Raw genomic sequence first — 21,545 nt, 5'->3', positions numbered from 1 at the left:
TTTTTCTTGTAACATTAAAAAGTACTATGCAGTCTTGAAGGGTAGCCCTGTCCGTGGAATTATTCTTCAGGACAAGAGCAGTTCTCAAAGTGTTGATGTCAAAAGTGAGTGTAATTCCCTATGGCTGGCTTTTGATTATTGATACAGCAGAGGGAAAGGTTCATTTAAATATAGAAATAAAAATTCACAGTTAAAAACATTCAACTACTTGCAGAAGGCTTTTTTTTTTTTTTTGGTTTCTAATGTGGCTGCTTCCTTTAACACTTTAACCTTGAAAAAGGGCAACCAAACAAATACCCCCTAAATGCACTAACAGAACAGCTCTTTGTTTGTACAGTGAGCTGCCACATCCAGTATGGTTTGAAAACTTTAGGTTCATCAGATCATCCTGATCGTCACTCTCCCGAGAAAGCTCTGAGTATTGGCTTTCTGATTGGGTTGATTTTGGTAGAACTTAACACTCCTAACTTTGGCACTTTAGAAAATCCTGTTAGATGGGGCTTTCAGGAACTTGAAGACCTCTGAAAATCCTGGTCCTACTTATCTGATCCTCTATTTTGTGTACTCTGTCCATCCTTAGCTATTTGGAAAAGTGATATAATTTCTGAGCGATGTTGCTATAATTTATCTCCTTTCTGCTCTCCTTCCCAAAGTTGCAGGTGTCTATGTGATGGTAGAGTGGGGAGAGGAGGAAGAAGGAGCGATGGCTGGGGAAGGAATGAAAAGTGACATTGGATTATCCTGGCCTGATCCAAAGCCTGTAGTAGTAAATTGGGAAGTTTTCCCCTCATTTTGAGAGATGCTGGATCCTATAGCTCCCCATAACAAAATGTTACCAAATTCAGCAGCTATCAGCAGCAAGACCAAGGAAAAAAATGTTTCTTCCCCATCACCTTTTCTGTTACTTCTTCCCCCTATGCAAGTGGAGGCTTTAGAGCAAATGTCTGTTAGTATAACTGGCACATATATCGAATCTGCTTAGTCTGGGCTGTTAAGTAAGTTTAATTAATTTACTAAGTTAATGTTCCAATGCTAGCAACAAAGCATCATTGCAATCAGCTGGGTAGCAGGAATTGGAACCCCTAAATGAGCTCATTTTTTCACAGTTGGAATTAGGGACCAGTTAGCCAGTTGTGTGGTTTTTCCAATTTCTCCACTTGCCCTAGGGGAGTTGCAAGTTATTCATTCCCTATTGCTAAGTGTGAGTAAGACGGGGAGGGGGGAGACAGGAACAAACCCTACTCCATGTGGGAGTCCATCTTTGATCCTAACACTGCTGATTTCCTAGCTGTTGTCTGCACTTATCTTCCTGCCTTGGTCCTAGAATGCTATTTGCTACTATTTGTAATAGTTTGGGGAAGCAGAAAGGCATCACTGAGAGATATTTACTGCGTGTATTTTCATCCTAAGCGTGTGCAGATAAAGGGGGGAAAAAACAAATAAACAATAAAAGAATGGAAACAAAATTACAGAAATTTGCAAAGTTTGACAAATGGTGGCCAGGAGTTGCCACAAGCTAATGGCTTGCAATGATTAATAAGAGTAAAAATAATTGCATTTCATTAAGATTGATGACACCCCATTTAACCTCCCTTCTCGTTTCAGCCCTAAAGTGGAAAGAGATGAAGTTCTCATCTATAATAGCTCCTGTAACATTACCATGGAAACTGAGGCAGAGATGGAGTGTGAGGGAGCTAATCAGCCAATTACCGCCAAGATTACTGAGATATGGAAAAACTGGGGCCAGAACACTCAGGTATAATCAAATCTTTTTTACAGACTGATTCAAACAGCTTAAAATTAAATTTGTAATATTGTGTACATTTAAAGGGGGGAGAAAAAAACAATTTAGGCTGAGCAGTGGCAATATATAATATTAAATGTTTTCCAACTTTGAATAGCAGTTCTAATGCAGTGCAGCTGAATTAATGGTTAACTATGGTTAATCATGTATTTTGAGACATAAATGAGCTTTACATTATTTTCTGGGCAGTGTATATCTTTTTAACAGTCTCCTCTTCTATATAAAGACAAATTCTGTTCTAAGAGTGTTGTTTTCTGTTACTTGAGCAGAAATCTCAGTCGTGAGATACAGAATTTCAGCTCTCTGGCAGAGACTTAGCATTCCGTATTTGTGCAGCTCTGGTTATATTTGTTTTTTTTGCTCCTCTTCAGTGTCTAAAGTAAGATGAGACAGTCTTTCCAGTGCTATGTGTGGGTATACATCCACAAAGTGTTCATTACAAAAATTATGACTCTGAACTAATGTCATTGTAAGGCTATATATCTAAATATGTTCATTGCAAACCTAAAACGTCCTTTTAGAGTCCTCGGGGTGCTGCAGAGTTTTTGAGGGTGTTGAGCTGAAGTACTGGGTTGTGTCACCTGTGAGAAGGAATTCAGAGAGGCTAGATATTTGGTGGACATCAAATGTTGCTTTGTCATCATCCTTTCCTAATTGAGCAGTTCCTGAGAAGTGGCAGAGACTTACCACATACAGGACAGTGCACGTGGGAAGAGTTACACACCTGACTTATCAGAACAAATGCTGGGTTTTATTTAAATCAAATTATCATGCAGTCTTCTTAGGATGATTGAGACCTAGGAAATTGAAGTTCGTTTGCTCAGGATTGGTATTAAAGCTACCATGGTAATTGTAAACTCTGCTATCAGCAATGAAATTTCCACCAACCCACCCCTGAAGTAACTGCGGTGTCCCGGCAGAATAACTTTGATGTGTTTCTAGCATCAGATTCTAGATCTTTTCCTAAGCCAAGGGTCTCTGAATATTTTTCCTGCAAATTTGCTTTACATATACGTTACTATTGCATCTGAGTATCCTAAAATACAATTGCTTTCTTTCATTCTGTTGTTTTAAGTCTGTCCTTGGTCTGTGAAGGAACGTCATCTATAGCTTTTTACCTATTAGCGTTCGTTTGCTAGTCAGCCTCGCTAGTTACGCTGTGAGAAACATGCCCAGCTAAGGAGAAAACCAAGTAGGAAAAAAAAAAAAAATTGGTAACTGCAGGAGGGCAGCAAAGGGAAGTGCTCAGGCAAGTATTAGGTCAAATGGTAACTACTCCTTTCATTCATATTTTCCTTCCCAAATGTGATAAGAGCATCTCTACCACCCTAAAGCTCAGGCTGCAGCGTAGAGGAGCTGTTACCTAGTGCTGGCTGTGATCTGAAGAGCTTATGGGTCCTATAGTCTCAGTAACGAGATGATGACAGGTGGTCTTTTGACTCAGGTCGGGGCAAGAACAGGAAGACGTAGCGAGATTTGTCCCTGCTATGGTATTTCTACTTAGCATGGGGAAAATCAAGGAAGTCCTAAGTGTCCTGAATGAACGAATTCATTCAGGGAGAGCAGGACGAAGCCAGCAGCGCTTTTAGATCTGGGATTTGCTGCTGCTTAATGAACCCAGCGGGCATTTGGAATCATTTTATCCCTCTTCCCAAAACTGGCCTGGGTGAGCAGAGGTGGATGGGTGAGGAATTCAGATAAATGGTTTCAATTTTGGTCCCTTTCTAGCTGACAGCATCCCGTTAAGATTTACGACCTGGTGCAGCATATACATGCTTCACTGTAGAGGTTTAAATCATGTCATGTGAACTGGCCTTACCTTTCCAATGGAAATAATGGTCCCCAGGTTCAGCACCAAGCAGTGAAATGCATTAATAGCACCACGTGCCCTAGGATAATGGTGCTATTAGCAGGCAGCACAACTCTGTGCACGAGCAATGGGACTGCATCTCTTTATAATAACATCTGGCACTTCTATCGCACTCTCATGCAAGGATCTCAAAGCACTTCATAAAAAAAATGAGCCTGATCCGTAGCTGTTTTCAGCATAGCTACACTGTTCAGTGTTTCATTTTCTGCTTACTATCCTGCCAGCCGAATGATGCCCAGGCAGGCTGATAACTCAGCAATGCCTTAGCACAGCTGGGCATCATGGGAAGGTTGGGGTGGAGACGATTAGATGATGATGATGGAGCAGGATTAGCTCCAGAATGGCATTGGAATTAAAAAGAGGCATTGCAGAAAGGCTGACAGAGGCTTGTCAAGAGCATGGCATGAATGAGCGTTGGCAAGAAGAGAGTGCAACCTCGATTCAGAGCAGAAAATAATAATAAAAAAAATTAAAAGACTGGTTCTAGGAACTTGAGTCTAAGGGATACAAGCTTGAGGGTGAGCTCAGTTTTTCTTACAACACACGTAATAGGACCCATCCATAATTCTTAAAGAAATAAGGAAGAGATTAATGGGATTTGTTGGGATTTGGTAGGCTGGAAATGAGACAAATGTTGACCGTGAACGTGACAAGGTTTTGCAGCAGTGTCCTGGTGGCAGAATGCTGGGCAGAAGGCTCCAGAGATGCCTGGGAATGAGCATGGTGGTTGTGTGGGAGAGGCTGGGTGACATGATACCCCCAGTAGCAGGAAACTGGACTCTCTTGGTGTGGTGATCTCTTCTAGGTCTTTGTTTCTATGATGCTTTTTGCAGCCCTGTTACCAATAGCTCACAGATACAACCTAGTGACTTGGAAGGCGAATCCATGCATAAGGATCCTGGTGTACAGTGAATGGCAGAGACATGTCCATCAGCTCAACCTGCCTTCTTTGACCAAGTATGAGCCTTGCACTGGAAACAGTCCATTTTTCTCTTGCCTGATTCTGCAGGACAGTATCCAGACAGCAAATTCACCCTGGATCTATGTCAACTTTACTAAATATTGCATTAAATGACTATTGCAACTCATCTAGGAATCAGACCTCAGATGTGCTAGCTGAATTTTGAATAACATGTTTCCAGACCCATTCCTCCACTTTTCTTGTCACATCCGGAATGTATTATGTACATTCCCATGATTTTCCCTCACTGTCTGTTTGAATTGCAAGTGCATGTGTAAACGAGGGACATCAAAATTATCTCATGAGATTAGCAAACACCACAAGCACTTTCTCAGTGAGTTGGAGTTGGCTGTCTTTTGAACTTCTTTTATTGTCTTAGATATACAGAAACTCCAAGTACTAGAAGACCATTTTACCTAGCTACAAACTCCTCACAGGTGCATTTTTTTTCTCCCATTTCTTTAACTCCCTTTTCCCCTGATAAATACATATAAAAATCTCTTTTAATGAAAATTAAGCTTAACTTAGATACCTTAATTTGCATGAGATAGCTAAGCTTAATTCTGCAGGGAAGAGAGCTCTTCCACCTCTAATTTCAGCTAGCTTTGCTTGAAAAATAGGCTGTAGCTATCACTGAAAATTAGGAGGTTATTTTTTTGAAAATGCTGACTGTCCTGTAAATGTTGTGCATGCTGCTCCCTTGAGTCAGTCACTTGAATTTATGGTCCAGGTTGAACCCTTTTGAAAATTTTTGGGCAGGATCCTCAGCCAGGGAAAGTGACTATTTTCTGGGAAGCAATGCAATATTAATCACTTTAGTTTTGTTGCTTCAAATTGGGTTTCAGAGCTGTGGCTTGCATGGTTACAGTCTGAGCTGGGCTCAGCTCTAAATCTAGAGGACCCTCAAAATTTTGGGGAGTTTCAAGTTGCTGGCGGAAGATCTGCGAGTTGCATGGCAGACTTCATGAAATTTGAGTTCACCAACGTGGACTTTTTCTGGGGTCTGGTCTGTGCTTTTATGGATTTCTTTAGAAACTGATTTAGGCGCTTGCCTCACTTTGTGGTTGAAATATTTTACCCTGCATGACTTAACTAGGTTACACAAAGCAAGCAGCAGGCCTCTGCCCCACTGTTGCATTCGGCATCATTAGTGTTTGTAACTCGCTCCATTATTGTCTAAGGAAGAGTTGCAGAATTATTTTTATATCGGTATATAATGCAATTTAGCCTACCGAAAGGAGAGGTGGGGGAAAAAAAATAGAAAAAAAAAAAATCCAACACTGATTGTATTTCCCACAGGACTTAATTAGTTCAGTTTCACGATACACTGGATAATGGGAAGATATGAATTAAATAATAAAAGGGAAAAGAAAAGTTCTAATGCTCACTCAGTACCTGTCCATTTCCACCTTGTCTGCATAATGAGATGTCAGCTACCGTGACACCGATGAGCCATGCAAAACACACTGATTACACACGTAAAGGATGCTCATGGGAAGGTCTGACCAGGCTCGAATGTCTCCTAACCCATTATGCTTAGTGAGCCTTCAGATTATTATTCCGGATCACTGGACCAGACCTAATCATCATGCAAGCATGATGTTTGAGCCACGTTTCCCTGCTCTGACTCCTGCTCCTCTGGCCCAGATGGGTGATATAATGTTCGTCAGAGGGCAGATGCCACGTATATTAAGTCAGTTGTAGGGAAACTGAACTGGTATACCAGTGAATTCTCTACAACCCAACCCTCGAGGGATCTCTATTAAGAAATAGAAGGCTAATAAAAAATAACTTGCTAGATAAAAATGCCGTCCTGGATTATGGCTCTGCCTGGGTATGCTGTGCTGCCTTTAGTTTGTTTTTAAGATTTAAGAAGTAGCTTAGAGTATTGAGGATCTGTGAATTCTTAGCAAGGTGACTGATACCAGGATAACTGGTTTGTTCACTTCTCAGAGGGAAAAAAAAAAAAAGGGAAAACCCCTACAAAGACTGTGTCTTGAGATACGCGCAGTCACCTAAGACACCTAAGAGACCCTTACTGTTCATCTTCCAGTTAATGTAATCAGGACTAGCTCTCCAAATCCCTTGGATTCCTCTGCTGATCTTACAGTCACTCCTTTCCTTCTTTTTTTTACCCTTATTTTCCACATTTGCAATTAACTCTCTGGATGCCACAGTATTTAGAAGTGAGGAAGGAGATGAGATAATTTTGCCCATTTGAGATATTTGGTACCTTACATTGGTGGCAAATCCTAGATAGCTTTTTAGGGAGCATAGAAGGCTCTTTGGAAGCACAGAGCACTCCAGACACAAAGGGCTGTGACTTTATTTTTCACAGCAGAACTGATGTGCAATCTCTTGACCATGTTGGCTGTCTGTGAGGGTTACAAGTGAAGGGAGATGACTCTCCCTTGCAGGGCCAGCAGACTCTCTGTGCTCTGCGTGGTAGATGTGTGATGCTCTTTCATTCTCATTTTAGTGCCATCCTCACGTTGCGTGGGTGTTTGATGGGTGCATTTGAGGATGACACGCTCATAGTTGGTTGCCCCTGTGTGTAGACGTATGTGGGCTTCTAGTTTATGGTCAGATATTTTTATAAGTATCTCCTGTTTAAAAAAAAAAAAAAAAAAAAAAAAATCCAGTAACTTCAGCAAAGCACCAGTGCCTAAGGGTGAAGGTGGGGTATTGTCTTTCAAGTTTTTTCCCCATTTGCCTTCTGAGGTTGGTACAGTCCTGACATACTCTCGTTCCTACTCTCTGTCCCTTGGTGTCCTTTGGCTCTCCATCTCCACCTGCCCTCCTTCTCCGTATGCTTTTTGATTTTTTTTTTCTTGGATTAGCAAAAGATGCCAGAAAGGGGCAAATGATCCTCTCTCTGCCTTCTCCAGTGCTCCCCTTTCCTATAATACCCATGAGGAAAACCACTACGCCAATTTGAGACTGCTTTAGCAGAGTATAGATGAAACGCATTGTCTGTGAGGATGGACGCATCCTGATCCAAGCAGGAGCCCATGAACAAGCCCTGACACTGTGTGCTGGTAAAAATGGAAATGGTAAAAATCGAGTTTGTGCTTCCTCCCCCTTGGTGCGAGGGAGCAGTGCTGCAGTGGGTGCTAAAAGGTGCTTCAGAGCAGCGTTTTCTCCGTATCCTCCTTACCTTGGCATAGAAAAGTTTAGAAGGGAAGCAACGGAGCAAATTCCAGCTTGATACGTAGTTTGTTTGTAGGGCTTAATGAAACTGCTCCCCTCTTCCCAACTTGAGGGAGAATTATAATAAAATATGATATTTCATTCCTGTATATCTCTTTAGATACTGTAAAATGCCAGATGCCTTTATGTGGCCATAATGATCACATCTCGCAGATGCTGGGGAATAATTTCCTTTGACTGCAGCTTATTAGGGAGCATCCTGATAGGACCTGACGTTATGGTGTCTTGGGCTTTGAGTAGGGCTGCTGAATGCTTTGGCAGTGCAAATAGCCAAAAACATCCATGCCACGTAGGATGGGATGTCAGGAGTAAGACTAGATGAAACTCTCCTAAAATATTGTGTGTGTATTTTTCATAAATATGCACTTTTACCAGCCCAGCAAGCCCACTCTTGCATCTCCGTGCTTCCTATTTCTTAACCTGCTAGCTTGGTCACGGTATTATTTTCAGAAGGGCATGGATAATGCAACGGAACCAACCAATATTTGCAAGTCTCATAGAAAGGAAGTGGAGTCCACAATAACCTAATAAAGATAAAAGCACAAGGCAAGACTTGGGGTGCGGATGCTATCAGAGCAGAAAGAGGTACCGTCTGCAAGGTTGTTAAGATGTAGAGAACCAAGATGGCCTCCACAGTAACCACAGGCAATGTGAAGAGATAAATGGTTGACCCGAGCCCGTGTCAGGCTAGGATTGATGCCACTATCAGCCCTAGTGCCTTTGCAATGATCTTTTTTAAAAAATCTCTGATAGAGTGTGTTATCTAGTTACTGGCATGAGGGCAATGGCCTGGAGGCAGCAAGGAGGAGGGGGGAGGAAGAAGGAGAGGAGGAGAGAGAGAAAGAAAAAAAAGTCATTCCAGGAGGACAATCTCTGTTGGACTAAATGAGAAAATAAGGGCCTTGCTCTGAAAGGGGGAGGTAAATAAATAAATAATTAAAAGAAGTGGCTGCTAGGTCTGTGAGAAAAGGATAAGCAAAATTGCTTCTCTTTCTTTCTTTCTTTCTTTGTTTTTCTTGGTTTGTTTGTTTTTTTTTTTTTTTCCTTTTTTTTTTTTTTTAAATGGGTTCAGCCTTGGGCTGCAGTGGGAAATTTAGGAGATGTGTTTGTGGTGTGGGTTTTTTTTCCTTTTACTTTAACTTTTTGCTTCCTGATTTGAGGTTTAACTCTTACCTCTCTTACTGTCAGATTTAAAATCAAGACCTGAACTGTAGCTTTGTGGGTTTGCTTTTTTTTTGGGGGGGGGGGGGGGGGGGGGGGGCGTGGGGTGTGGTTTTTTATCCAATTCCACCATCTTTCTAGTGTGTCTGAGGAGATTGCTTCCCAAATTGTACATGACTTTTCTGGGAGCCCTCTTCTCCCATCACTCATACTGCTGCACTAGAGCTTTGTTGGAAGTTACCCTCAGGCTTCGATGCTGTTACCCCCAGGCTGGGATGCCAGTCCCCTGTAACCCATAGCACATCAAAGCCTTTCCACTCACATTTAAACACACCGATGTGGAATCAGAACTGAGCATGGCTCATTTTAATGAGAACCATTTTCCTTCTCCCTCTTCTGTTTATTCCTGCTCCCCACCCTTAAGAGAAACACAGATTCGGAGTGAAAAGTGTCATTTTTGGAGGCACTCCTCCAGGGAACAGAAAGCAAATCTTTCCCTTCCTGCATGAAGGCAAGGCTCAAATTAAGGTCAGGAGGGTGCAGGGAAGCCTTCCTGAGGGACTGTGGGCATATTTTCTCTCCTCTTACTCGCAGGCTCTTGCTTAGAGTCTTGCTCTCACTTTCCTGTTTAATTATGACAGAAACTCTAATTGACTTCTTCGGCGTTTAGGCAGTTTTGGAGGGGGAAGGATTGTCTGCGGTTCAAAGCATGGCTCTGGTTCTCCATCTATGGGACTTGCTCTTGATTTGAGGGAAAGGGCTAGGAGTGTTTGATACCTGAGTCCATGCTGGGGTGCACGGCCTTGGGCACTGGGTAAAGTCAGAGGGAAGCCTTTTCCATCCTTCCATCTTGAATTCAATTGGAAAAAGACTGAGCTCCATGGAGACACACACAGCCCAGGCTTCTTGTTCTGCATTGGAGCATGGCTTAACATACGTGAATGTCTTGCCCCTCCTTAGGTGTGATGTGGGCTGAAGATGCTTTCAGATGTCTGCATCACTGACATAGGATTCTGCATCACCATCTGACTTCATGTCCTCTCCCCAGTCCCAAACAGAGCAAGACTTGATGTCCCACATAGGAGTTTTCTGTGTAGCAGAGGCATGACCTGACCTACAAGCACTTCCCAAATGTTTCTGGGACCTGGTTTGGCACCCAGCAGGAGCTGGGAATGTGGTCACTCTGTTTTGAAAGCTGGGAGACTTTAGTAGCGTGGACTTGGCCAGAGTGGGACCATTGGAGGAGTCCTTGACATGATTAGACCATGGACAGAGATGCTGTCTTCATGCTGTTCAACACCACCAAAAGCATGTGGCCAAGACTGAGAACTGGGTTTGACCATTATGTTGGAGACAGCTCCTGGTCTGAAGCATTGAAATGCCAGTCTGGAGGTGGAGTGTGTTTCCCTTTAGACTTCAGCAATAATCAGAGTAATTTTATTTTATTTTATTTTTATGTTGCTGTTTCATTTTAAGCACCTAAATCCAGACTAAGGCTCTGATTGACATGTCAATGCTTGGTTTTGAACAAATTTTAAACCTTCCAATTGATGACCTTGTTCCCTCATCCACATCAAAATAAATTTGATTTAATCTTCCAAAATACTGAGCCTACATGTGTGTTGGTATGTGTCAGGTGCTGTGGTGGCTCCATGTTCCTGTAAGCCATTCCTAATTACTGACAGTTTATTTACAGACATTTATGCAGGAGAAAAACTTGCTGTATGTATACAAAGCCACTGAGTTCTCACGGATATTCACTCATTTGGACAAGCACTGGCAGAATATGGGCCAGCAACTCAGCTGTACTGATTATCATTAGCCATGGGTTGCAGAGGAGCTGGGTCGTCTCCTCTGTTTCTGCAATGTTTCTGCTAGGCTGTAGACTATATCTGAACCCAGTGTAATGCCTCTGTCATCTATGGCATTGGGTATGAGGTAGGTGTTAGATTAAACCACTTCTATAGGGATGCAGGTCTAAAGAGCTGAGTTTGGTACCTGGTGTCTCCTCTAGCCATGAGTGTGGGATCAGGCTTCCCATCCAACCCCCAAGAAGTGAGAAGAAGTGTTGGATAGAGCGTGTGTGTGTGGGACACAGTTGGGTTTTGCTTCATTTAGAAGAAAAAGTAGGTAAATCCTGAGGATATAAAATACCTGAAAAGTTTGGTCTTGTAGTATGCTGCTGGTAGTGATGGAAAGATAATCATCTTGTATGGTGATTTCTTCTGTGTACAGACTTTGAAGTAAGGAGTAGAGTAAGGATGAATAGTATTTGTTGTGGTGGTGGGTTTTTTTTAAAGTTTGTTTTTTTTTCAGTTTTGTCACTGTTGGTGCTATTACAAGGTTTTTCATAAACAACACAGTGTGAACTAGGTGTGCGGTTAGAGGACAGATGAACTTCTGTACTGTTTCAATTCAGAGAGTGCTTATTAAAAATTAAAAATTAATTGCTATAGCAGGAGGAAAACCCGCCATGTTCAAGCCACAATTAATCTACTAGAGCCTTCCTTCTGTCTTTAAGGAAAGGGTTAATTTTATGTGATTACCAGTAAAAACAAGCTGTTTTCCTGATGAGTCCGTAATAGCCAGGTGATAGACTGACTTAACAACTGTGTGCTAAATGCTGGGTACCTGCCCCGAGTGGCAGCTCAGGAAGTGGAAGCCTCAAAGTGGAAGCCCCTCATTTCCAATCTGTCCTTGCGAATAGCTGCAGAGCAAAGGACTTCATTAAGGCTACCTCGTAAAAACGAGCCAATAATTACGACAGCCATGGGAAGGAGTGGAGGGGACTAAGTGCTCTGTGGTCCCTGTGAAGAAAAGCAGACGTCCCAGGGCAGGGAAGCATCAGGTGAAGCCGACGTTATAAACACTTTCCTGTGAATGCTGCATCTTCTCAATAAAGTGGCAGTTTAGCCCGGCTATGGCTTTAACAAAATATTCCCCGTTAACTTCATGGGTGGTGCAGGGCTGGGAGCTGTTAGCTCATACTTGGTTAAATTTCAAATGTCAGAGCTCATTAGTGGTGATTTTAGCCAAAGACAGTTTGTGAGGAGCTCGGTAAATTTGACTTTCTCAAATAAAATAGAGGAAAGAGATTGCCGTTTTGCTTATTGATTTATTTTCCTGCTTTCACACATCTTTGGGTCTGTGATTCTGATCAAGGGTCGGGCTCAGCTTCACCCACTTAGAGATTATGATTCTCCCTCTTTCACGCACTGTCACTTGCTCTTTCAGTCTCCTCATTTATTTGCCTTTTTTCCTCCTGCCTCCTTAGCATGGCCAGCAGGTCGAGGGAGGGGATTCTGCCCCTCTACTCTGCTTTTGTGAGACCCTCCCTGCAGTGGTGCATTCAGTTCTGGGGTCCCCAACATCAGAAGGGCATGGACCTGTTGGAGTGGGTCCAGAGGAGGACCACAAAGATGATCCGAGGACTGGAGCATCTCTGCTGTGAAGACAGGCTGAGAGAGTTGGGGTGGTTCAGCCTGGAGAAGAGAAGGCTCCGGGGTGATCTTATAGCAGCCTTCCATTACTTAAAGGGGCCTACAAGAAAGCTGGAGAGGGGCTTTTTACAAGGAGATGTAGTGATAGGACAAGGGGCAATGGCTTTAAACTGAAAGAGGGGAGATTTCAATGAGATCTAAAGAAAAAAGTCTTCATTCTGAGAGTGGTGAGGCAGGGGAACAGGTTGCCCAGAGAAGTTGTGGATGCCCCATCCCTGGAAGTGTTCAAGGCCGGGTTGGATGAAGCTTTGAGCAACCTGATGTAGTGGAAGGTGTCCCTGCGCATGGCAAGGGGTTTGGAAGGAGATGATCTTTAAGGTCGCTTCCAACCCAAACCATTCTATGATTCTGTGCCTTAACCTGTGTTTGGTGAGTGGAAGATGCAGGTTTTGCTTTCATTGTTGAGGAGAGCTTTCCTCTGGGCTCACCAGCAATCCCACGTGGGCAAGCACAGCAAGGCAGCCTGGCTCCAGGTGTTCAGACTGAACTCTCCCAAGCTGAGTAGAAAGATATGAAACAATCCTGTATTAATTTTAGAGGTGACTCAGCCAATGTCTGGCTGTCTATGTTTTCCTGTTCCTGAGACTTAGCTCCTTGTGTTGAACCTCTCTGTGACAAATGAACTGGTGCAGAAGAAGTTGTTGGGCGGTTGGTGTTTCTCTGCAGCGCATTTTTGGGAGCCCTACTGTGGTCAGCACAGGGGTGAGTCAGGGGATGGAGCCATTAGAAAGTGGCTTCAAAGTTTAGATGGCCCAAGCAATGCTGCAGAAATTGAGATTTCCAATGCAGGAAGGACTGCAGTTGCTGGCCACCTGCACGATCTCAAGAGAGTATTCATTTTTAGCTGTGGAAGAAGTGGTCGCTGGATTGCCAGGTACCTAGGGGACTTGAAGGCATCTACCATGGGGCAACAATTTTGGATGAGTTTCTCCAGGTGGTGACAGCTAGCAGTGGATAGGGCTTTTTGAGTTTGAACCGAGGCACTTCCATCTCCTGTATGTACATCCTTATTTGGGTATGTATGGTAGTACGGTGCCCATCTCTCCCTGAAATCAAATCCACTTTTGGAAAATGCTACTAGGCACCCACCTGCATCCTTAAGCACTTGAATGCCTTCAGATTCAGATGTTGGGGTAAGGATGTGCCAGTGAGGGTCCTTGGAAACGGGACCCTGGATTTTACGTCCTGCCAAATGATTAACAGGCAGACAAATGTGTGTGTGGGAGGGCAGATAGTGAAAGCCATGGAGTGTACATTATTCCAGGGAATCTGCGTTCCCAACAAAGATGAGCTGTTACAGCCCTGCAAGACAGAGGGATGGCTTTATAGCTCAAACAGCAGCAGTTTGTGCTTTCAGCTCAAAGGCTTCTCAGTTCAGAGGGCAGCGTGTTGGTCGAGAGGTTCTCTCTCACGCTAGCCTCTCGTCTCGTTGTCCGATTAAAATGAAGTTTGGGCTAAAATCTCTTGAAATGACAAGAGTGGTTACTGTCCCATAACGTGTGTGATGCTGCTCTTCAGCGGAGGCGTAGTTGTTCATGGCATAGCGGTTCAGTACAAAGTGCACTAAATTAACTTCAGCTGCCTTCTGGCTTATGTTGCGGTGCTGTCTGCACCCGTGCTGAAATCGCCTATCGTGTGCCACTGCGAGCTCAAACTACTGAAGAAAAAAAAAAGATTAAATAGATGGAAGCACTGTTCCACTGGGAATCAGTTCTAATTTTAGCTATATAAAATAAATGTATTAAAGTGTACATATCTGCTGCAGACATGTCCTCATTTGGAAGGCGTCTTGCATCAGGAAAGTTCTCCTGTGTTTGTGCGGCTCCTTGTACAGTAGGATCCAAGGGTTTATCTGGATTTATTGCAATTAAATAGACACCCTTGACTGCAGGGAAATAGTATGGGTGTTCCCAGTCTTCTCGATGCCACTTAATGCTCAGATTCCCGTTAGGACTTGGCAAACTCAGCTCAAAGTGACAGTGCTAAGGAAGCCTTTGCTAAGGCGTGACATCTTCCCAGCCACCATAACCCAGTGTTACCCTATTGCTTATGTGACCTTTTCTGTAAGAGTCCCGTCTTCACCTTTTTACCTTTCTGGCAGATAAGTGTTTTTGATGATGACAATAAAGATACCACAAAGCACTTTTATTCTTGGTTGCCCCATCTGGGCTGTGCGTTTGATCCGAACGGCCGGCGTTCCAGTCAAATTGCACTATCAGATGGAGCTGGCTCTATTTCCTGCATTATTCTTCCTGGCTGTACCACATTATGCAATTATGTTTGCATTTAAACCTGAGCACTTACCTGTAATGATGCTGTAGTTCAGTACATGATACATTACAGCAGTAGATAATGCATAGAGATAGGCTAAGAAAGCACGTTGTTGATGCGCTAAAATTAAACAGGACATTACATTTGAAAGCGGACTCTGAAAGCTCGCAGATTAGGCTGAGCCATTTAAGAACCTTGCATTACTGAAATAACAGCCGTGCAGGGTGAAACCTTCTCCCCGTTGGGCAGGTACAAGGATTGGAAGGGCAGTGCAGGCTTCCCTTGGGTCCTGCCCTTCAGTCTTCGTTGCAGAAGCCCGTCACCTGCACTGCTGGTTGCTGCCACCCACTTCTGCAGAAGCAGGAGGGTCTCCGTGGCTGCTGGGAGTCCCAAATCCTGCACTTCTATAGCACAAAGTAAGCGTGGGGCAATGATGCAGCTCAAAGAACAGACTGTGCCTCCGCTGCCGGCCGAGCCCCTTACACCTGCCTTACACCTACTCTTACCTCTGCAATGCGGGCGTAGCCTTAGGAAACGGTTTCTGACCAGCTGGTTGGCATTATCATGCTGTTATGAACGCTATTATATTGTTTTAGTGAAGTTGGCTTGGTTGTTCTAGGTGATGCTCAGTAGATGGCCAGCAGACCCAGTGTTGGGGATGAAGGTTATTATTAAAGCATGCCAAGGTAGTTAATCTCTAATCTCCTTTAGGACTTCACCTCTGACAGATAAAACGAAGACTTCAGTAATTTCCCTACCTCTACACAGGGTACCGCGTTAGAGCAAGGTAACCAGGACAGATTTCAGAGGGTGATCATAGAATCACAGAATGGTTTGGGTTGGAAGGAACCTCAAAGATCATCTAGTTCCAACCCCTCTGCCATGGGCAGGGACATCTTCCACTACACCAGGTTGCTCAACACCTCATCCACCCTGGCCTCGAACACTTCCAGGGATGGGGCATCTACAGCTTGTCTGGGAAAATCTAGGTGATACCTTTCAACACTGCTGGTCAGCATCAGGTCCTAGCCTGAGAGGGAGAAAAGCAGTATAGCCTGGCTTTAGTAATGGGCATTTCTTTTTGCCCATTTAGATCCTCCTTCTCACCTGTGGAACTTATGTTAAAAATATATTTTAAACAGGTGAAAATGATCAGGCGAAATGTTTTGATGAAGCTGCTGTGGTGAATCAGCAGAAACCAAACCTGATGCAGTCAGCCATGAGTTTTCCTTGTGGGATAACAAAGCAATGCCTCCCTGTTACACAAGGTATCAGCAAGAACATCAGTTTTCCCTTCAACAAAACAGCGATGGCAACCTACAGTTTTTCTTAGCAGGTTTGCTCCTTCCATCATATCCTGTGGGTCTGTGGATCTAGGGAGCTTTGGCTGGGCAAGCGTCATCCTATTTGAGAGAGTGGATATACAGGTGATAAGACAACAGTTGCACTTGCAAAGCCTCTTACCTTTCAGTTGAGTGCTGCTTAAAATGTTCTCAGTGGTAACTGATGTTTCAGTGGAGCAACACTGTGATGATAATGAAGTATTGTTCAAGATACGCCTGAACCTCTTAAGAAAACAGTGAAAAATAAAAATTATAGTAGAATAGAAGAAACGTGGCCAGTTACAGTCACTTAAATGGCCCTGTCGCTTTGGCTGAGGAGATGTGGATGCATATTATGGCCTTCCAGTACTTAAAGGGGGCCTACAGGAAAGCTGGAGAGGGACTTTTTACAAGGGCATGTAGTGACAGGACAAGGGGCAATGGCTTTAAACTGAAGGAGGGGAGATTTAGATTAGATATAAGGAAGAAATTTTTTCATTGCGGGTGGTGAGGCAGTGAACAGGTTGCCCAGAGAAGTTGTGGATGCCCCATCCCTGCAAGTGTTCAAGGCCAGGTTGGATGAGGCTTTGGGCAATGTGGTGTAGTGGAAGGTGTCCCTGCCCATGGCAGGGGGGTTGGAACTAGATGATCTTTAAGGTCCCTTCCAACCCTAACCATTCTATGATTCTATATATGGCAGTATCAGTATTTGTCCTTGCATTGTGTAATCTTGCTGTCTGTATGCTTTATTTTATGCATGGGATATACCAAGTTGTAGCTTACATGCAACACTTTCCCTTTTCAAAGCACTTTTCAGTTTTTGCCTGGTAAATTGCTGCAAACCCTTTGTATCCCTGTGTCCTCATAAAAGCTGTGTGAAAGTCAGGGCATGGATCTCACACCAGTCCTCTGACCTCCAGCCCACTCTTGCAGCTGATTTGGGACTCTCATAAGGTTGTTTTTTTTTTTTCCTCTTGCCTGATTCAAAAACCCCATAATCATTGGATCTGACACTTTTGGGGTGGACCAGCCTCATTCCTCCCACCCTATTTACTGTAGCGCTCATTCAGAAATCCTTCTTGCTGGCATATTGGCATGTAATTTGATTTCTTTTCCTGCAGGTGGTTGGAAAGCGGTTAAGCTAATCTTTGTATTTGCAGTATTTCTTCTTAGATTAGTTAAAGTAAGTCAATAGCATTCAATTGTGAGACAATATTTGCACAGCGTGTACTGCAAAGTCCAACGCAGTCACCGGGCTTGGTTACTCGGCTTGTGTAAACAACTTGATGGTGCAATTTTCTCATTGCCATCAAATTGCCATTTTTAATTTACCTCAGAAGCCTTCATCCTTTGGGAAATCACTGGTTTAGAGAGATGTGTAAATTATGTGTGCCCTTTAACTGTGCTCTGGAAAGGGAAAACCAGTCATGTTGTATCTAAACTGGAAGATTGTACTGAATATCCCCATGTGTTTACATGCACACGATTTTCATGCAAGTTGGGCTTGCAATTAAAACTCTGCACTGGGATAGCTTCCACTGAAATAAACTCTCTGAATATCAGGCCATAAATGAACATTAGGAAGATTCTTTTGAGTTAGCAGTGAGTTACTATAGGAAAAAATTGTCTTTTGTGAAACAGGACTCCTCTATAGCTCTCTGTGACATGCTGAACTAAGTCACTAAAAAGTACAATCTGAGCTTTTTTGTAGCAAATGGGAATTTTACTCTTCATTTCACCAGGGACAGCACTTTCCATCAATTGAGCATCCTCACTAGACATATAGAAGAGTTAAACGTGTGTGCCTCTATTGCTGTAACTGCCTCTCTAATTCAGTGGCTTCCAGAATTTTTCCCAGTTTGAGCCTGTTTGACTCCTGACTTTCCCACCCAGACTTGGGCATTTCACATCCTCTTCTTATGAATCTCAGCCTTTTTCATAGAATCATGGAATCATTAAGGTTGGAAAGGACCTCTAAGATCATCGAGTCCCACTGTCAACCCAATACCACCACATCAACTAAACCATGTCCTGAAGTGCTACATCTACACGTTTTTTTAACACTTCCCGGTGTGGTGACTCCACCACTTCCCTAGGCAACCTGTTCCACTGTTTGACAACTCTTTCAGTAAAGAAATTTTTCCCAATATCTAATCTAAACCTCCCCTGGCGCAACTTTAGGCCATTTCCACGTTTTTCTGAGACATCAGGACATCAACTGCTGCTCCTGCACTGGCCCTTTGGTCCCTGCCCTGGCAGTGCAGCCTGGGCATCCTTTCCTTTCCCAGCAGCTGCAAGGAGATTTTGCCAAAGCAAAAAAACTATCATGTGCTCCAGGACGTTTTTTCTACTTTCCTTTATATTTGAAATTGATGTTTCTGGTTCTAGGATCGAATTCCCACCAGAACCCTCAAAAGACGCAGAGATACCCAAGAACTTTGGGACTCACAAGACTGTGGTAAATAGACCTAGACCTTCCCATGAGTCTCAGTGTTTGTTTAATTATGGAGTGGCCTAATATCATATCCCCTTGTTACTTGGGATTTTACCTTGTGTTTGAGTGAGTTTTGTTGCCTGTGTATAAGAAGTTGAGTCGTGCTGTATCTGGGACATGCACCCCCCGACAACAGCGATGTCTTTTCAGTGCCCTCTCTATGAAAACACCATTAGATCTAACTAATACTCCATGTCCTTAATTAAATACCTCTGGTGCAAAGAGCCTTACCTTCTGTGCTTGGAAATTGCAGTGATTACTCCCCTGCTGGAAAAGTCTTTTTTTGGTGGTTGTTTTTTGAGTGGTTCTGCTGGTTTAGTTGTTTGGGATTTTTTTTTTTTTTTAAACAGGAATTAAGTTGTTTCTCATGCCATTGTCCAGTTGCAAATTGGCCTGAGACTGACTTGTGCCATAGGCTCTGACCTCCGAAACTGCCCACTCATTTTTTTTCTGAACTAATCAGCTAGATGAACTATTTACAGTTGGCTTTTGGGTCTTCTCACCGCTTTTGTGGCTGCCCCTGTCTGAGTAATTAATGACAGTGTGGCTTGTTTATGGTCTTGAGTTACTAATGCTGTTGGCTGCAAATGCGTTTTTACCTCTGGGACGTACCAGTTTCCTGGTTCTAGTCCCACCTCACCAGCCCAGGTCAATTTTTTGTGTGTAAACAGATTTATCCTGTAATAGTTGGAGAGAGACTAGGGTCATTCATCAGTCCCGTAGAGAACATGCCCAGCCAGATTCTTCCCTTCTTGTGCAACTCAGCAGAAGTCAGAAAGATTCCTGCAGGACAGCTAAAATTAAAAAGAAGAAAGAAAAGTAATAATTTCTTTTTAATTCAGGTCACAGGCACTCTCAATTAAAAATAAAGGTATTGGATAGTGCATCTCATGTCCAGCCACCTGCCCAGTCCTGATCCTTGTTGTAGCAGTGCTTATGGAAGTCATTAATGAAGGAACTGTTATATGACTCTTTTAGGTAGAGTAGTACCACCTTCACTTTACAACCTGAGTAAGGGTAAAGAGAAGTTAAACAGCAGATAATAATAAAAATATCTTCTTATGGCTTTGGAAAAGGTTTGATGGATTATGTTCCAGGCCCGCTCTATCACAGGCAATTGTGCCAAGAATGCTAATTCATAAGGGAAAATTCAGTTTGGTTTCCTACTCCCTGTGGAAACTTTTTACAGACTTTCAATGCATGGATATTGAGAAACGTATCCTTTGGAGAGGGACTTTTTACAAGGGTGTGTAGTGATAGGACAAGGGGCAACGGATTTAAACTGAAAGAGGGCAGATTTAGATTAGATATAAGAAAGAAATTCTTTACATTGAGGATGGTGAGGTACTGGAACAGGTTGCCCAGAGAGGTTGTGGATGCCCCATCCCTGGCAGTGTTCAAGGCCAGGTTGGATGAGGCTTTGGGCAACCTGGTGTAGTGGAGGATTTCCCTGCCCATGGCAGGGGGGTTGGAACTAGATGATCTTTGAGGTCCCTTCCAACCCTAACCATTCTATGATTCTATGAACATTCTGCTAATTTCCAGCCTTAGTTTATTCATAGCTACAGTACTTTCAATTTTTGGGAGACAATGTTGTCTTTTGGCATAAATTGGAGGTCCCTTCCAACCCTAACCATTCTATGATTCTATGAAGTGATTCGTTTTTTCCCATTGTACAGCTCTCTAGTTATCTTTCCTTCCTTCTGTTTTTTAATGTCTGTAAGGCTACTTAGTGATTTGTGACTCGAGCACAACCATTCCTGCCATTTTTTGTGTAATTTCTATCAGAAACTGGAAGACGATGATCCCATTACCTCTCTACCTTTGTTGCCCACTTTCGTTACCAGTGTCTGCTCAGCTGGGTTAACCATAGGTGGTCTCTGCCTTGGCATGAGTTGCAGGGGAACTTCCTCTCATGCCTCTAGATTGTTAGTAAAATTCTTCATGGCTTTACCAAGACAGTTTGTACCAACATCTAAAAACTATTAACCTGTTACTCATTGATAAACTGGCATCAGGGACTGCCTTAACAGTGACTCTCAGAGAAGAAGGACCTCAGTGTTCAGATCATGTTATTTTCAGGATCGTCATCACATGGAATTGAACTGAAAGAGAAATTTCTCAAGGTCTAAAGCTGATGAACTCCTAGGAGACAAAAGACTGTCTTTTCTTTGAGGGAAGACTGGAAAAAATTAGAGAAGTTGAAATACGCTCCCCTTTTTGCCATGTTCTTCTTTCAAAGGACCTTCCAAAAGGGACCAGATTAAACAGAAGTGATAGAGGTGGTGAATGTGGAGCTTCTACTAAGAGGAGGGAAGTGGACTGTTCATTGCAAACTTCCAGAGGTTCTCTTTCGTTACTTTCTACTTCCTCACATCCAGCTTAGAGAGCTCCTTGGAAATGAGTAAATTTGCCAGTCGGTGGCAAAGTTGGAGGACTGTAATGAAGTTCACGTGAATGGAAGTCTTTTAAGAGGCTGCTGATCACATTGTAAGATCCACTAGACTGCTCTGGCACTCTGATTTCCAAAGAAATGCAATACAGGCTACTTTAAAGTTTGAAGGCCGTTTCTCTGAAATTGCTGCCTGGGCAAGAGAAACCCTGAAAAACTGGTAACTGTTAATCTCTGTCTTGTTTGCTTTTCCATAGTGAAAAATGGCCTTTTTGAAACAGGAGGGAAATTACCTAGACAATGGTTCACAATGTGCTGGTTTGCAACTCCTCCCTGTCAGTTGGTGTTTGCCACGCTCTTCTAATGAGCATTAGATGGTACCTTCTCTCCTGAGACTGCTTGAGAAAGCCTTGAGAGCTTCTGCAGTCATTATTAGCCTTGACCAGCTTCAGTGGTGCCGTTCTTTAATTTCATAGCACGGGCAACTAATTTCTACTCATTTCTTTGTGGATGTCTGAATACATATTTTTGTCTACCTAAAAAGATGTTGCACTGTGCTG

At 43.2% G+C, this 21,545-nt stretch overlaps 1 protein-coding gene across 1 annotated transcript in view; it reads left to right on the top strand.

The window, feature by feature from the left end:
* The window catches only part of PKHD1 (PKHD1 ciliary IPT domain containing fibrocystin/polyductin), a 272,553-nt gene that overhangs the window by 61,003 nt on the left and 190,005 nt on the right, over window positions 1-21,545 (top strand). Inside the window, exon 34 of the mRNA XM_086623983.1 lies at window positions 1,606-1,756. Within this exon, the coding sequence (XP_086480109.1) occupies window positions 1,606-1,756 (151 nt within the window). The remainder of the gene's footprint in view (window positions 1-1,605; window positions 1,757-21,545) is intronic.

Source organism: Tauraco erythrolophus, chromosome 2 (genome assembly GCF_009769465.1).
Source record: "Tauraco erythrolophus isolate bTauEry1 chromosome 2, bTauEry1.pri, whole genome shotgun sequence".
In the NCBI taxonomy this organism is placed as follows: Eukaryota; Metazoa; Chordata; class Aves; order Musophagiformes; family Musophagidae; genus Tauraco; species Tauraco erythrolophus.
This window is presented reverse-complemented; position numbering and strand designations above follow the sequence as displayed.